Source organism: Budorcas taxicolor, chromosome 5, assembly GCF_023091745.1.
Source record: "Budorcas taxicolor isolate Tak-1 chromosome 5, Takin1.1, whole genome shotgun sequence".
Taxonomy (NCBI): Eukaryota; Metazoa; Chordata; class Mammalia; order Artiodactyla; family Bovidae; genus Budorcas; species Budorcas taxicolor.
The window spans coordinates 2751394-2769568 of record NC_068914.1 but is presented as its reverse complement, the minus strand read 5'-3'; the positions used below and the strand labels follow the sequence as shown (position 1 = coordinate 2769568).

Sequence of the window (18175 nt, the reverse complement as noted above, 5' to 3'; positions counted from 1 at the left end):
TCCACTCTGAGCAACGGGTTCTTTGTCCTTCATTTAAATGTACAAGCCGTTGTCCATGTTGAAAACTGCTTATCTACAGTTGTTCCCACAGATGCCTTTCAGCAAAAACACAGTGAAGAACTTTTCCTAATTTCCATTTGAATGACATATATTCCTTATCTTTAGAAATGACAATATAAGTGTAGTGGTGTATTTGATAGAAAACAAATAAGGAGACTTATTTTTAAGTTTATTCTGAAAATAACATCAAGATTTATCATCCCAAAGAAGCACTAGGTACAAATCACCCATTGCTCCCAGCTCTGGGCAGAGTTTGGACAGCTTGCTTCTAGATAATAGTGGGGCAAGCTGTGCTCCGATGTTGCCAAGCGCTCCCGTGATTCCCTTAGGAAGCATGTTCAGTAGGAGCTGTTGCTCTTGAAGCCTCTTCTTAGACCCTATGGCAGTGGGTCCCCTGCTCGCACACCTCAGCGCGGATTCATGCAAATATGACCAGAGTTTTGGAGCAAGAGTCTGAACTGAATCTATAACAATAACTTGTTGGATTTTAACCTACAGACTCTTCAGAACTCGCTCTCTTCTTAGCGGAATGTATTCATTTCCATATGTGATGACACAGAGCTCCACTGAACTTAACACGTGGGTCTGCAGGTGATTGAAGTTCGATTCAGTTCTGCAGAGGCCCAGAGGCCTCCTATCCATCGCCCTCTCTCCATCACCTCTTCAGACGCCCCACTCCCCACTCCCACCTGCTACCCCCAGGGCCCCACCCATCTACATTTTAACAGCTCCTTGTGCAAATCAGGAAATCACTTTCCTTCCTCACAGCACCATGTAACTATGTTCTGCTGAAGAGTGCCATGATAAAACATGACAGGATGCCTAGGATACTGTGATAGGAAAGATGTACTGACCGTATATTATCTTGTTCTAAACGATGTCCTCCTGTCTGGAAAGTTCTAGTGAGTTCTTCTTCAAAAACTGCATAGCTTCCTCACTACCTTGGAAACTTGGCAAGAAGGAGAGTACGAGATGCAGGCACAGGCAGCGGAGAATAGCTTCCTTTTTGTAAAGTCAGGATACTTTCGCTTCTGGAAAATCGTCACCTGCTCCTGACTTGGATCCTTTCCAGGAAACCACGAGAGGCACTCATAAGCCATCCTGGAGCTTTGGGAAAGTTACCATAGAGCTGAGGTCATGGACAAATATTTACTTTTTAAAGTTAACACAATGAGAGCTTTAAATAGTAAAGGCACTTCATTTTAAAAATATGGACTGGTTTTAGCATGCATGTTAATATAGTGTACTTGTGTAGCAATTTCTAGCATCCAGAATCTTCCAAGTCATTATCCCATTATAAGAATTCTATGAGAGGTTAACTCACCTTTGTATAAATAGAGAGTCTGAGATTAGTAGGGGATAAGAACCTCAACCAAGTTCACATGGCTGTACAGAGGGGCACAACTCACATTCAGATTGTGTTTAAAATATATAATTTAACATATATACATGGTCCATTACAAAGCCAAACAATTTCTGTAGTGTGCAGTGAAAACCCACCCATAGTACACTCACACAGTAAATGTCCTTAACAACACAGCCGATAGCCTGGCCTGTTCCAGAACAGTGAAGTCATGGACGTCTTACAGGTGCACAGAGCAACTTCCTCATAGATCTGTTTGCCAGGCTTCGCTGCGTCTCTCCCACTCAAGTCCATTCGAATTAACATGCAAAGTTGAGTCAGCAAGGCACGTTGTAGTGGGCCAGCACGGCGGGAGGGTGTGAGGGGCTGTCCAGGACACGTTTTTCCAGCCTGGCTTATACTTCCTACTCTCCTACCATTAGGGAAGCAGTCACAAGACTTTGCTCTTACACGAATGGATGTTCAATTAGAGTTAGTAACCTTGGCACACTTCCAGGAGGCCCCCTTCTTCCATTCTGTCAACCAAAAGCACACCACCCTGCTCCTTTCGGGAAAGGGTAAGTGAGAACTTCTTGGAGAATAGTCTCTATACAGGAATAAGCCCCCCTGCCCAAGGGGTGGAAGCACTTCAGAATGAACAATGTTCTACTTGTCCTGTGGCTGGGGACAATAACGGGTGGGGAAATGGGCACTGGGGTATCCGGACGGCTCATTGTCAGCTTAGGCCTCAGACTGCCCCACAAGCTGTCTCTCTGCCCTTGAGTCAGCAGGGCCAGGGCATCTATTTAAAACAAGAGATGCTATATTGAATGACTGCTCACAGTAAGCACTTCATGCTGCTCTGGGTGTCCTGGCAATGTTATCTGAGCCTTTGAAAACCAACTAGTGCACCTCTACCATCTCACACTTGGGCCCATAATGGTATTTCCTCTAGTTATATACTATGAGCTTGATATCACAAATACAGGAAAGGCAGAAGATTAAAATTCAGATTAAAAAAAAAAACAACAGATAAAGAAGAAAAAGAAAACATAAAGGGGTTTGGCTCAGCAGAAAATCCTCTTGAATGGTCTCAGAATCAGAGTCCTCACCCTTCAGGGCTCAGACCCAGAAAATCTTGCCCTGGGAGATTTATCCAAAGGGCTGCGGCCCCTGCTCTTCACAGAAAGGAGCCTCACGCCTCTCTGAAGGCACCTGAGATGCCGCTGGAGAGGGGCGCCCACCGTGCAGAAGGCACGAGCGAGAATACAGAAGTAAGGGCTGCGCACCCACGGCTTCATGGATAACTGGAGCGGCAGAGACTGAATAGGGCGCAGGGCTACAGCTGGTTCTCCTCGAAGAGGATCTGCGCATAGACTGTGCTGGAGGGGATGCCCTTGGCTGCCCGGTGGGGCTTGATCAGCTCCAGCTCAGCGTAGGTCAAGTTCTCCTCGGCAATCTTTGGCTATAAGACAAAACACAACACGATTGGAGGCTACCACAGGGAGCTCAGCATCACACATCCATTCGTCAGGCATGTATTTCCATAGCACTTTGGGGATTCAAAGGGAAATAAACGGACAAAAAGTTTTAAGGCATATGTAAAACTTAAATATGGAGAAGGCAATGGCACCCCACTCCAGTGCTCTTGCCTGGAGAGTCCCAGGGACGGAGGAGCCTGGTGGGCTGCAGTCCATGGGGGTCACTAAGAGTCGGACACGACTGAGCGACTTCCCTTTCACTTTTCACTTTCATGCCCTGGAGAAGGAAATGGCACCCCACTCCAGTGTTCTTGCCTGGAGAATCCCAGGGACGGGGGAGCCTGGTGGGCTGCCGTCTATGGGGTCGCAGAGTCGGACACGACTGAAGCGACGCAGCAGCAGCAGAACTTAAATAACCTAAAGCCACACCTTGTCATCTTATTTAGAACACAGTGTCCTGCATGAAACACCATATGATTTAAGTTGTCATAGAACAGTTACAAAAAATGATTCAACGTGAGGCCACAAAGTCAACTTTAATTCCAGAGTAAAAGGAATGTGACGGACAGTCTCTGCTGGAAAGAATAAAACAGAGGCAGACAGGAAGTCCTAGAGATTAACGACAAAACTGGAATGCTGTCACCTAGAAATTTTAAGTGACTTAATCTATTAAAACTAAAATTTCAGCACATGATGAAAATAATGGCAAAGAACATAAATATTACATGCCAGAGCCTGAGAATGTAGTGCTTGGAGAAAAGTCGCAACGTTAACTGTTTATATCAAACAATAGGGATGAAATGGATCAAACACCCAAATTAAGAAGTTAGGAAAAAAAAACAGAATAAACAAAAGCAGGAGGAAGAACCAAAAAAAATTAACACTAGACATATAAGTCAGAAGATGGAAAAATCAGAGAATAAATAAAAATATCCAAAAGTCTAAGCTTAAAAAACACCAGTGAAACAAACAAAAACTTAATCAAGACAGGAAGGGAAAGGGCAGAAATGGATGGAATGGGAAGTGCAAAAACCTTGAATACAAGATAAAGTGAGGGCTATTCTAGAAAAATATAAATTATAAACTCTGGCACGTGAATGTACGAATTCCATCAATGAAAAGAAAGAAAGGAACAGAGGAAGAAAGGAAGAAGAGAGAAATGCTGTCAAGAGCACGCAGCACAGGAGGAGAACGTCCAGAGAAACCCCTGTGAGGAGCAGACACTCCCAATATAATTAGACTGATTCAGAGCATTACAAGACAGGAAAAACGCCACGTGCTTTAGAACGATCTCATCTATTGGTGTGTAAGTTAGCATAAATCAGATTTACTCAGCACCAAACAAGCACACTCAAAGATAATCATGCTCAAATGGATCTTATTGTAGGAGTAGAATAAATGGAATAAATAAATGAATGGAATGAATGGTTCAGTATTAGAAAAATCTATTAATATAATTCATAACAGTAATACAGAGAAAAACCATATGGTTATCTCTAGATACTGGAAAGGCATTTAAAATTTAAAAATTTTTGTTAAAAATAATTTTTGATAATATAATACAGTCATAGATTTCTTTCTTAACATAATTAAGGAAAATTATTAAAATAAAGAATAATTTGTGATCTAATTCCAGTGTCATTAAAAATATAAAGCTACTATAATTAAAACTCTGTGATACCAACAAATGAATAGACATCAATGGGATTGATGAAAACATGCATAAATTAACCCAAATATTATTTTTCAGTAAATGGTGTTGGGATACTTGGGTAGCCAACTGAAAAAAGTCATATTGTTCACATCATTCTTTACATTAGATTAATTCCAGATAAATCAAAAATTTTACATTTTAACATGGAAAATAAACTCAAAAGTGCTAGAAGATTGTGTGGGGAAATTTTTAAAAAATAATCTCAGCAATTATTTTAAAAATTATTAAATTATTTAAAAATCATATTTTTAAAATGTCACCAATTTAAAACATGTGTTTTAAAGTCTTACACAAAACCCAGGAGCAACAGAAAAATGACATGTAGATATCCATGTGATGTATTGCAGAATATTCTCTAAATAAAGTCAAAAGACAATTGAAAAAAATGAGCAAAACATTCACAACTCAGATCAAAGGGTCTTACAAGTGAGTAACAATAATGGCCAACAGTCCATTAGAAAATTAAGCAAAGAATAAGAGACAGGATCAGAGACTTCACAGGAAGGGAAATACAAAGGTTCTCACATGTATTAAATGAGACTCCACCTCTCTCAAAATAAGACAAGAATGATTCAGAATCACTTAGACATCAGTGCTTGTCTTTCAAGCTGACAAGCTAAAAGTTTTCGAAAAGAAACAGCAAGAAACAAGTCCTCTTGTATGTTGGTGGTGGAAACGTTATTGGTACAAGCGGAAAACGGGAAACACTTCAGTGGACATCAGCAGCAGTCCGATGCATTCTTAATGAAGTATTCGGCACAGTCTTTAAAAAGGATGATGAAGCCATGTGACTACTGTGTGTTTTACCATCGTGTAAATCTGTGTGTATGGGAGTAAATACACGTGTATATATTTTATGTGCTCAGAAAACCCTTGAAACTCACCTGGAAATCAAGAACTTGGTCTTCAAGGTTCCCTCTGGGGAAGTAAACCATGTGGTTGGGAGAGACTCACCCTTTATGGTATATATTTGTTGAATCTTGTAGATGGTACATTACTTAAACAGCAGATTAATTAATTTTAATTCAAAATTAGAAAAGTAAGGGTTAGCCACTGATGTATAGCTGTAAGAGACAGCTCACTGTCACTCAAGCACCTCTGCTTTCTTTTTGGTTTTCGTTGGGTTGTCATAGTTCTATTTCCATTTTTTCGTGCTATGCCTCGATTAACTCACCAAAATTCAGGACAAATAAACCGTACACATCCACATTAAGTCTCTTAAAATGTGCGCCAAAAGCGAAACTCTTTTCTTTCGAGATGAAGCATCATACTAAGGCACAGGAAGGAGGATGTGAAGAACTGCCGACAGCCAGTACCTACTAGCGAGGGACACCACCAAGCGACCTTCACAGTTATCTGGCTCTTTTTAAATTTCACTGTTAAGGGCAGTTACATGGATCAGAGCCTCCTGCTTGTCCTTCTATGCCAAAAATCTTTACAGTTCTTCTTAGTCATTCACATCTCACCAGCCAACAAAAAGGCCATTTACCTCCTGTCTTTCGGTTTAGTTACATTTCACGTTATAATGATTCCATTTAGAAATGTCATGTGTCCTCAAATAAGCACACAAAACCCAACTCATGTAAATTTTAGAACCAAGATTTATGAAATCATATTGTCCAGGTGTTTTATTACATTACTCTGAAACTGCATTGTTTTCTGGCATAGAGTATCTGTTTATTCTTAAGTTATTCCATTATGTTTGGATATGAAAAATAACACTAGCTTTCTCAATACAGGTCACCAGGCTGGCTTGGCTGATGCATTGTTTTCATACATTTTTATGATGTTCCTATAGTAAACATAATTTAATAAAGCCAAAGCACACTAAATAAATAATTGCATCCAGAAAAGCAATAAAAACAAATAAAATTAGTACTTTCATAAGTGGAAAGGTACTTCAATTACTGCTACAAGCAACAACCCACCGTAAAATGTGTTGAATCATTTCCCTTATGCATATTTCTGGGATATAATAATTTGATTGAAGATGTGAGGCAGCACACAAGAGGCTCTGAATTGGGACGTGTATACAGTTTCCAACAGGAGATGCATAATACCAGTCCTTGGCACCTTTAAAGAACCTATTGTTTTGCTGGCATGCATCCTTGGCTATCCCCATCAACCATGTGCTTAATTACATTTCCCAGCTTGTTTAGCTAGAAATAAATTTCTTACCACCACTAAAAAGGTTCTTCTCACCAGTTTTCACTCAGCTACCTTTCTCTGCACTGATGCTTTAGGGGAAGGCTGAGGTGCATTAAGAAGTAGCTTAGAGAATAATACTGGCATATCAGTGAGAGGAGGTAAGACTCAGCTTCCCTGTTGGCTCAGCAGTAAGGAATCTGCCTGCCAGTGCAGGAGATGCAGGTTCGATCCCTGGGTCAGGAAGATCCCCTGGAGAAGGAAATGGCAACCTGCTCCAGTATTCTTGCCTGGAGAATCCCAGGGACAGAGAAGCCTGGTGGGCTACAGTCCATGGGGTCACAGAGAGTCAGACTTGACTTAGTGACTAGAACAACAAACACAACAACAGGGAAGACTGCAGAGCTGGGAGCGGAAGGTCAAGGTTAAGGGGGCAACTGCAGTGGTGCAGAGCCAGGGTGAGGGGCCTGCTATTGGGCCCCACCTGCATTTCAGGTGATCTCTTGCCAACACGAAAGTGTTCAGATGTAAGAGAAAGAAGTACTCCTAATGTGTATGGCAATTCAAGAACTGGAGTGCAGTGAGTGGGTCTCTGAAAGTGAATCAAGACACACTTCAGTTAGTTCCCTGACAGCTTCTGGCCCTCAAATGGCCCTCTTCAAGCCCCTGTCCTAGTCCTGGGGGTGCAGAAGGTACATGGGACATCAGCACTCAAGAAAACAAACTTAAACAAACACCCCGACAGCAGCTCTCGCCTGCACTTGAAAACACAAAGAGTGAAGGCAGGACTTCCAGGCCGCAGACGTGAGCCTGACACCTGGGTCTGCCCTTGCTGCGTTTCCCAGAAACAGGAGAGGGCTGGGGACCCACAGCCGGAAGTCCTGGTAGGGTCCCTTAGAAGAAGCCCCAGAACTTTCTAAACATGTGAGAAGCAACAGGCCTCTTTCCCAGGACTGTTTGGTTTTACTTTCTTTTTCCTTTCTCCAGGCCTGAAAGGCCCTTAGCCCATTTCTCCTTCTATTCCTCCAACAGAGGCCTGGTATTTGTGTCAACTGATTGGTGTCTTGTAGGTTCTGAACCCCTTTCTTTTATGTGTCCTCAATTTCACTTTTCATCCATTTCCTCCCAGTCATGAAGAGCCCACTCCCCTGGTCTGGAGCGGAATTCTATGAGCAGGGGGGATGGAGGCTCAGATGTAGACACGTGTCAGGGCACCCAAGGAAGGCAAGAATGAAAGGAAATTTTCTCAGTTCAGTGAACGTGTTCATGGGGAGGAGGTGAGGAGTGTGGCCCCGACGCCGTCACCCAGTAGCTGCCTGCAGAGCATGGGAGCAGGGGCAAACTGCTCCCTGGCCAAAGGATGAGGAGATTTTCATCATACATTTTTATTAATTTATTTATGTGCATATATACTTAAATCTTTCTAGCCATGCCCCGCAGCTATGCTCTCCAATGCGGGTGGCACCTCTGGCCCCTCCACCCCACAGGTTCACCCGGGCATGGTGCACCCCCCGAGCTCGGATTAAACATCTATTCTCACCTCCTACTATGTCTTCCAGGGCCACCAAGAATTTTGTTTCACTTCTTAATTCAGAGACTTCCCTGGTGGCTCATATGGTAAACCATCTGCCTACAATGCGGGAGACCTGGGTTCAATCCCTGGGTTGGGAAGATCTCCTGAAGAAGGAAATGGCAACCCACTCCAGTATTCTTGCCTGGAGAATCCCAGGGACGGGGGAGCCTGGTGGGCTGCCGTCTACGGGGTCGCACAGAGTCGGACACGACTGAGTGACTTAGCAGCAGCAGCAGCAGCAGCAGCAGCCAGTATTCTTGCCTGGAAAATCCCATAGACAGAGGAGCCTGGAAGGCTACAGTCCAAGGGGTCGCAAAGAGTCAGACACGACTGAGTAGCTTCGCTTTCTTTCTTTCTTAATTTAATTTTCTTAAAAGACATGTGGTAAAAGTGACTTCCTAATGGATCATTGCATGCATCCAAACACGAGAACAGGTTTCTGGGCCCACTGCCCGCACAGGGCTCAGGACAGTCCCATCACATGCCTTCATGTTACCTCTGCAGTCCCGTCCTCCCTCTAACAAGACCCTCCGGCAGCCCTGACCTGTGTGCTGTCACTGAGGCTTTCTCTCTTAAAGCATGTCATGTGAAAGGCATCATATGGTATGTAACCTTGTGGGGCCAGCATTCTTCTCTCAGAATAATTCCCTCGTGTGCCATCCAGGTGGCTGCACATATCAACAGTTTGCTCCTTTGGATTACTAAGCATTCCACGCTGTGTCACGTGCTACATTTTGCTTATCCGTTCACCTGCTGAAGGACATCTGAGTCATTCTAAGTTTTCGGTGATTATGAACGGAGTTGCTATAAATATTCATTGTAGGTTTGTGTGGGAGATTTTCATTACTCTAGGGTAAACACCCAGGAATAGGGTTGCTGGGTTGTATGGAAAGTATGTTTAACTTCAAAAGAAACTGCCAGACTATCCACTCAGAGTGTCCACACCATCCTTGCCTCCCTCCAGCAACACTGAGAGCTTTCACTGCTCTGCAGACATGACGGCACTTGGTATTGCCGGCACTTTTTATTTTAGCCATTCAAGTAGATGCTGGTGGTCCAGTAATTACCTTCTCACTGTCCCCAGCGGACTCAGCAGTTCCAGACTTGCACTCAAATTCTCACTGATGCTGTGCCCAAGTAAACTCCCACACTACACGACATCCCCTCAGAAGAACTGGGAAAGGATGATCACACAGACCAGTTTTCAAATATAGTAATGGAATCTTCTGGATTCCAGGTGTAACCAAGAGAGTCTGCAAGCATCAGAGTTTGGAATGCCATGTCTCCCAGCCCCTGCCTTTCCTTTCTGCCAGTGGTGAGACGCTGCTACAGCAGACGACAGCCTCCAGGCTGGATCTCCCATTTTTCATTTAAGCCCCACTTACCCTCAGTTTTAGAGCGATGATTATGGAACATACGTCAATGGGGAAGGATTTACTGGCTAAAGCTAACACCAGAAAAGTCAGCTTCAAAGAATTCAGAAGTGGTGTACCTCTTGGAAACACACCTCACTTCAAGCTCCTCATTGGAAGTTTCTAAGTGCTTCATTTTGTAGGCACGTTTTTCGGGAATTAAGCCAAGAAATAACTTTCCTACCAGGAAAGAGAGAGGTTTAACATTCTATGCAGACTCCTGCAAAACAACACCTTTTCATAGAGATCAGATGGATGGATGTGCAAGTTGAATTAAGTTTCAGGAATAAAAGAAAAATGCAGTTGCAGCCACTGCAAGTTCTCCAGTGTCAGAAGTTCAATTGGGTAATTCCATTATTGCAGATACAGATCAATAACCAGGACATGGGATGTTTACGCTGACGTCACCTCGGAGTTTACAAATGTGATTGCCGTTCTACCGAGCTGCACGATCAGGAGTCTATTTACCCAAGAGAGAATTACATATTACCCATATTATCGAGGGCAGACTTCCTCTTCCCCTTTTGAGATAAGTGCTCATTTTTTATTCAACAGAGGAGTACCTGGTAAAACAAACGCTCCCCTCGTAACATCCACACATGCGCAGCTATGGGCACTCGGCGGGGGAGGGGCTGCGCATTCAGAGAAGCTCTATTCCATGGAAAGCCTTTAGTGGAAACTTTTAGGTCCCAACTCCTTAAATGTTCTGTAAGAATCAACTTGCCTTGGAAATGAACTTGACTTAATTTTGAGTTCCACGGGTCTGTCAAATGGCCTATTTATTTATAGTTGAACATATTATGGAAGGAAAAAGCAGAGTTCCCTGGTGTGCACATTAAATGAAAATAAAGGCTCAAAATGAACAAAATAAACACATTTCCAAGACAGATATGTTAAATGATGGTACAAAGGACACAATCCAGAAGTGACTTTGAGAGGCGACAGACAGCGGGGTTTGAGAAGTGGTCCTTCTGAGACAGAACTCAGAGACCGTTAACTGATCTTCATTAACTCACTCACTCCCCACATATCAGTCCTGGGAGCTGGGGCCAGTGCTCACGGCCACTTCACAGAGGAGCAAACAGGCTCTAAAAGGCAATTCATGGCTCCAGGCCCTGCAGCCATTGCTAGGCAGAGCCTGGACTCAGAGACAGGCGGTCCTGCCTGGGATCCACCCTCTGCTCAGGAGCAGTCCCCTGACCTTACAAGTGCAGGGTCAGCAGCAGCGACTAGGACTCTGACGTGGATGCACTGCACCCAGGTAAGCCAGCCAGGCAGACAGCAGACCCTGAGATCCCAAAGGGGAAGAGTGACCTTCCAAGACAACAGGGAAGCTTTGCTGGTACGAATCTCTGGAAAGCGTGTTTTCAGAACAGGCCTGCACTGCTCATGGGCAGGTGAGCCCCAGATAAAGGGGAAATGGGGCAGGGAGAGCTGCCCACCCCCATGCTCATTCCAGGCCTGGCTTGGTGTGGGGGGACAGAGGCTCTGAGGGCAGACACGTGGGGCTGACACCGATCGGAGGACGACGGATGAGGAGGGGAATCTCGTTGGAATCCCTTCAGGCGACGCCTTGTCTCTCTCCACAGTCTTACCCCCAAAGGACTCAGCCCCCAAGAAAGGAGCAAGTGTGCCTCTGACCAGCACGGGAAGAGGATGGAAAGGGTACAGGCTCTGCTTTGACCAGGCAGCATGTGGGGTGGCAACAGACTTGATTAGAGGTGCCCACTGAACAGGTAGGAATATGCAGTTTTCCGAGGTACCCTGCAGCTAGAACCACACGCCAGGGCTGAACTCACCATCTCCTCGGAGCTGAGGTCAGCAGCACACTGGGACCTCTGCCTGTAGCAGCATCCTCCTTAGCTGGGGCTGGCATCCAGCTGCACTCCCAAGCCCAGCAGGCAGCCGTGACTGCAGACCTAGGCACACCGTGACAAGCTGAACCTAGAGGACAGGACTCTCCACTGCTGTGCATGGAGACGGCGGAGCTCTCTGAGGCCCACTTCCCTTGTTCCAGCCATCTATAAGCCTTGCAGAGTCCTACCTCACACCCAGCTTCCCCTCCTCATGGTTACCCAGTGACTAACGGTCAATCCCCAGTGTTATGTAGGACTCTGGAAGGATTAGAAAGCCTCTGTAACTCAGCAGAGAAGCCTTGGATGGAGATAAAGTTTTCAAGGTCTTATCCAGGTGTGTTGGCACCTTGGGTTGGATGAAGTCATTCAGAGACCATGAGCAGAGCAAATTCACATCATGCTCCTGAGTCTAGAGAATTCAAAGGATGTTTAGCAAAGTGCATTCCCTGAATGAATCTGACATGATGGAAAGTCACATGCCCCTGGCTAATTGCTCTGAGGACAGGCTTTAGAGGGTGACGAAGCTCTGCCCTGAAAGGCCCAAGGCTTATGAGTCATCAGACAGATGGATATCTCTAGATTTCACCAACATATGTTTTGGAAGCTAAAATGTAATTATGGACAACGCTCTTGGGGAGGGTCCTGATACGTGACCCTTCTCACAGTGTCGCAGTGAGAGCTCCATGATCTAATACAGTCACTCACTTTCTCTCCCCACGGACCCCAGATGCATGTTTTCCCAGCTGTCTTCCAAAAGTACTTTTCCTGGCAGTATTAGTCAAGAGAACGCTTATGCTTTGAATAAGAGAGTGTTTGGTTACCTACTTCCATATAGAAGTCCACTTTAAAAATCTTCACTCTTGCATCCCAATCTTCTAATCAACTTCAATCTTTACCACTTGGATTCATCGGTTCGAGCAAGGGTCTGCCTGGTGGTACTTAAGAGACTGACTTATTTACTGTCTGTGAGACCTTGGGTAAGTTGCGTAACCTTTCTATACCTCTGTTTCTTTATCTGTAAAGTGGGACCCATACTAGTACCTATCCCACAGGGTTAGTTTGAGGATTAAATGCATTAATAAATGTAATGTACTTAGAAAATTACCTGGCAGCTAAACAGCAAATGCTACACAAGTGCTCAGTTATTCTTCTGACTATAATTTTTATCATAGAAATGAACAAGTGTTGCTTTAACAATTGGTCCCTTTGAAATATTTAGGAGCAGAGAAAAGAAGATAGTCAGAGATTATTTGGAAAACATCATGTACCAGATACTGCTGGATGCCACTGGAGCCCAGACAATTGCCCAGAAAAAAATCAGGAAATTTTCTAATAGTGGGACAGATAGTCGTTCTAAAAAGATCAGTTGGACCATGCCAGTCACTGCTCTGCACAAAATTCCCCGTTGTTTCTCTTCATACTTGGAATAAAATCCAGTGTCCTTTTCAAGATCCTCATCCGTCTGGATCTTGCGCTGGGGCTCCTCTGTCCCCAGCTCACATCATATGTCCCCCATGCTGACCAGCGCTCCAGCCATGCTGGTCTCCTTGTGTTTCTTGGACACACCTGGGCAGCACTCCTGCGTGGGGCCTTTGCCTGGGCTATGCTCTCCGCTTGGAATGTTCTTTCCCCACACGGCAGTGCGGCTTGCTTCCTCACTTTATCAGGTCTTCGCTCCAAGGCAGCCCCCACCCCATCAACCACGTCCCTGCTTGTCCCTACCCTGCTCTCTCTCGCTCTGCAGAGCGCATATCACCCCTCGGCCCTAAGAAGCGCTGTACATTTGAGGGTCCTGTACCTCATCTGTACACTGTACACTGTACATCCTCTGTCTTCTCACACTGGAACGCAACGATGGCACCTTGTGTTTACTTAGCGTACCAACAGCTCTTTGCATAAAGTCCTCTCACTGCCATCCTTATTTCACAAGAAATGGCAAGCGTGGGGCCAATAGCTAGCAAGCGCCAAAGCCAGTGCAAGAACCAGCCTCTCACCACATCACTCAGCTCAGTGGGAGCAGGGGCTCTGTCAAATGTATCCACTTCTGCACCCCGTGACATGCAGGGAAGCTGCTGAGCAGCTGACCCCCCAAGAAGAAAATTCATTTGTAGCATTTGCTGGCTTACATATGTAAATCCTCCCACAGTGGCTGATCTCAAGATACCAGAGAGATTTCTTCTCTCTAGTAGACAGGAGTGGGCTGGAGCACGCCGCTACAACTTAGCTCCTAGAAAGATAGCCGACCTACGTGCTACCTGGCACATAGGAGCTACTCAGTGTTTGTATCAGTAAGCGCTGGGGTAGTAACTGCATGGGCATATGCCATCAAAGTGAAGTGTGTGTACCACTGCTATCAAAACCATCATTGTCACCACCATCGTCACCAGCAGCACCAACACCATTACCAACACCAGCATATGTCACATCCAACGCACAAGGCACAAAGCACGCACGAAGCACAAACGCAAATCAGCAGCAGGCGTGCTAGTTTATTGGCTGGGTTTATGTGTAACATGGGCAACGGGCACCTATGCCTGAATTCATGGTTTGCACTCATCATCTATCTATGCATGCTCCATAATCTCAACTCATAGGGCTGTGTCTTATTGCTGCACACGTGCTTATTAGAATTTATCAATTCAGCTTTAGGAAACTATAATAATAAATCAGCATTGAATGTGGCTAGGGAAACAAAATCCCCTAAATATACTGTTAGTTTGTCACTGACTGAGCTTCATGTAGAAATCATCTTCCTGACGTTCTGGATGTCTAGCTTGATGCTACAGATATTATAGGTTGATGATGCTTCATTACTCTCTTTTTTCCCCCAAGATGGTACTTCATTTCTTGTATTCTCTATTTGAGATTGAAAAAATCTTCTAATAACAACTCTGAAGTGTTCTGCATTCAAAACTGAAGTTTTCAATGAAATAGGCTTTTAAAAAAAAATCAAATATGAATACAAATGATATTGCTCCATGAGATTACAAAAATAAAACAGAATGAAAAAAAATTCCTGGCAGTGCAACGATCCCAACAATGAAGTGCCCAATAAAGGCAGCAAATTAGCTGAGCTGATATGGAAAGCAAGCTGCCTCTCACAGGGACATTCCCTATAGACACACAGGGATGGGCCTGCCCCAGAGTGGGTTCAAGACCCCCAAAGGCAGGGTGGGTCTGTGTGGCCAGGCGGAGTCACTCAGTGGACTGGCCCTGCTGGACTTCCAGGCCTGCTTTCAGCCGGGGCTGTCCTTGGCCCCAGCTCACCTCTATGACGCCTATTCACCTTTGTCAGAGGCCAGCGCTGCAACCCCTAGAGCAACTCGTACACTCCCTGTCAACACTGAATGTGAGACAGCAAAACAATTCCAATGAATCCGCGATGCAGCAAATGGGAGGGACGCATTTCCGAGGTGGTCAGTCCCGAAGCCACCTGCCTCCTGAAAGCACACAGCTGCACTACCCTTCGAGAACAGAACGGGAAAGTCTCCCTCTGTATCACTTCTAGAGGATTCTCATCGTCTCCCGAAAAAAGGTCCTCATGAGTGCTTAGGGTGCTACCAGTCTTAAAAGACTCCTGAAAGCAATGGCTTCACTTGGGCCATCCTTAAGAACATCAGAGTCTTGACCAACCTCCACTGGCCTGTGATACAGTTGAGAAGCCTCCAGCCCAGCAGCTGTTTGGAGACAGCGCAAGGCAGCAGAGGGACACCAGAACCAGCCTCCTGGCCTACGGGGAAGTGACAACCCAGCGTCAGGGCTGAGCCCCTGATTCGGGATCTTCCCACTGCCACTTCTGAGACACCTGATCCTGCCTCCCTGGTGATCACACCTCAGTCGTGAAAGACCCAGCCGCTCGCCCCTCCCGCTCTGACTGAAGAAAGCCCATGAAATGAAACGACTTCTGTTTCCCCCACTCTCATCCATTCCGAAGCCCCGGCATCTCCTTTTCCCTCCAGTCGACATAGATAACTCCCCGTGACAATAATGGGATGTGCATGTGTACCGAGGGGGGCATAGAATTTTTATCTCTCTAAAAATGGGACTAGCGTGGTACAAGCATAGTTTTTGTTTTTTTCCCAAGGCTTTTACTTCAGGCGATATATTGTTCATGTGGTTGTGGGTCTTTTCCTTCTTTTTAATTTTAAATCGAGATTATGATCATATATTATGCAGGTTAATATATCCTTTTCATGTAGAATTCAACTGAAACCAGTGCTAGCACACTTAACGACAACAAGAGAAATTCTCCAGCTTATTATAAACATCCTTCAAGAAACCTGAATGCATGTCCTCTGGAAATAATTTTGCTGGAGTTTGGGTTATTATTAAAATCTTCTCAGAATTCCATCACTGGAGTCTAATGGGCCTCAAAGCCCTTTTCTGCTACTGATCAGAGAAAAACTCTTTTTGGTCTTAGAAGTACATTCTGGATAGTAAAAACTAAGCTGGAAGAAGGGGGGTTCTTTCCAGACACCAGGGAAACACTGAACAGAGCTGGCATCTCAGTCCTGGGCTGACACTGGGCAGAAGGAAGGCCCTCTCCTAAGACAGGTTCCCTTCAACAATGATGGAATGAACCTCATCCTCTGGCAGTTTTAAGTTCTCTGATCTTTCAGATTCCATGAGAGGAGGCAGGTTTATTGCAGACTTTATAAACCCAAGGGAATCCCAGGCAAACGAGTCTTGGCTACACATTTCCCTACACGTCAGAATTCTCTACCTGTGACTGTGAGGGGTCCTAGAAGGCCACAGGACAGGGCTACACCAAGCTGAGATGAGGATGAGCTATCCAGGAAAGGTTTTCAGGAATGAGGGAGAGTCACAATACCCTTTAGAAGCAGATTCTCATGTTTAATTATCTCTGCTGATAACGAGAAAATTCACCATTCTCCCAAGTGGGCTGACCTGTCTTACTAAAGTGTTAGTATAGCTGTTTCTGGAGGAGGCCAGTGATGACTCGGTCTTGCCAGCAATAACCCAACCAGAGCTGGCTACTGTCTGTTAAGTTATGCAGAACTGTACTTCTTAAACGTCAAGGTGCATCGGATTCATCTGGGACCCTGTTGAACTGCAGATTCTAATTCAGTAGATCTAGGGTGGGGCCTGAGCTGCTATTTTCCCAACAAGCTCCCAGGTGATGCCCACGTTGCTGGTCCCTGGACCTCACATTGAGCACTGAGGACCTAGAGCTGCAGTCTCAGATCTTTGTCCTCGGTTCATCCACTCCACATACAGTCTGCAGATCCCAGGTCCCCCACTGAGGACACAGTGATGGACAAGTTGTCTATGACTTTAAAACTAGTGTTAATCAAAATTTAAAACTTCTGGGCATTAAAGGACATAGTTAACAGAGTGCAAAGGCAACCTACAGAATGGATGAAAACATGTGCAAATTATATATATGAAAGGAGTTAATATCCAGAATATATAAAGGAACATCTACAAACACACACACAAAAATCTGATTTAAAAATGGGAAAAGACTTGAACAGACATTTCTACAAAGAAGAAATACAAATGGCCAAAGCACATGAGAAAGATGCTCAACATCACTAATCATTATGAAAATGTAACTCAAAACCACAAGGAGACGCCACTTCACACCCATTAGGAAGGCTACAAAAAAATACACAGAAAACAAGTGTTGGCAAGGGTGCAGAGAAAAGGAAACCCTTGTGCACCGTTGGTGAGAACGCACATCCATGTTCATCGTAGCATGCGGCAGCATCCCAAGAATCCATCGACAGATGAATGGATAAACAAAGTGTAATAAATATACATAATCCATGTTCATCATAGCATGCGGCAGCATCCCAAGAGTCCATTGACAGATGAATGGATAAACAAAATGTAACAAATACACATAAATCAAAATATTATTCAGCTTTGAAAACGAAGGAAATTTTGACACGTTGCAACATAAATGATCCTTCACAACATTATACTAAGTAAAACAAGCCAATCACAAAAAGATAAATACCAAATGATTCTATTGATAGGAGGTACCCAGAGTGGTCAAATTTATAGACAAAGTAGAAGGGTAGCTCTCAGGGACTGGGGGAGGGAAGAGTGGAGAGTTATTTAATGAGTACAGGCATTTGCAAGATGAAAAGAGTTCTGGAAATTGTCAACAATGTGAATATACTTAGCACCACTGAACTGCATACTTAAAAATGGCTAAGATGCTAAATTTTATATTCTGTGTATTTAAAAAATTTTTTAAACAATTTAAAAAAATTTTTAAACAATTTTTAAAAACTTTAAAAGAGTGTTTTCAGTGTCTAAGGTGTCTACCTTTATTGAGCCCATCTTTGCGTGAAATGTTCCCTTGGTGTCTCTAATTTTCTTGAAGAGATCTCTAGTCTTTCCCATTCTGTTGTTTTCCTCTATTTCTTTGCATTGATTGCTGAGGAAGGCTTTCTTATCTCTTCTTGTTATTCTTTGGAACTCTGCATTCAGATGCTTGTATCTTTCCTTTTCTCCTTGGCTTTTCACTTCTCTTCTTTTCACAGCTATTTGTAAGGCCTCCTCAGACAGCCATTTTGCTTTCTTGCATTTCTTATCCATGAGGATGGTCTTGATCCCTGTC

The 18175-nt window shown here is 44.4% G+C and overlaps 1 protein-coding gene across 1 annotated transcript in view; it reads right to left on the bottom strand.

The window, feature by feature from the left end:
* Positions 1–1292: 1292 nt before the first annotated feature.
* Positions 1293–18175, bottom strand: part of VSTM4 (V-set and transmembrane domain containing 4) — an 80518-nt gene continuing 63635 nt past the window's right edge. Inside the window, exon 8 of the mRNA XM_052640374.1 lies at positions 1293–2867. Coding sequence (XP_052496334.1) covers positions 2742–2867 — 126 coding nt within the window. The 3' untranslated portion in view covers positions 1293–2741. The remainder of the gene's footprint in view (positions 2868–18175) is intronic.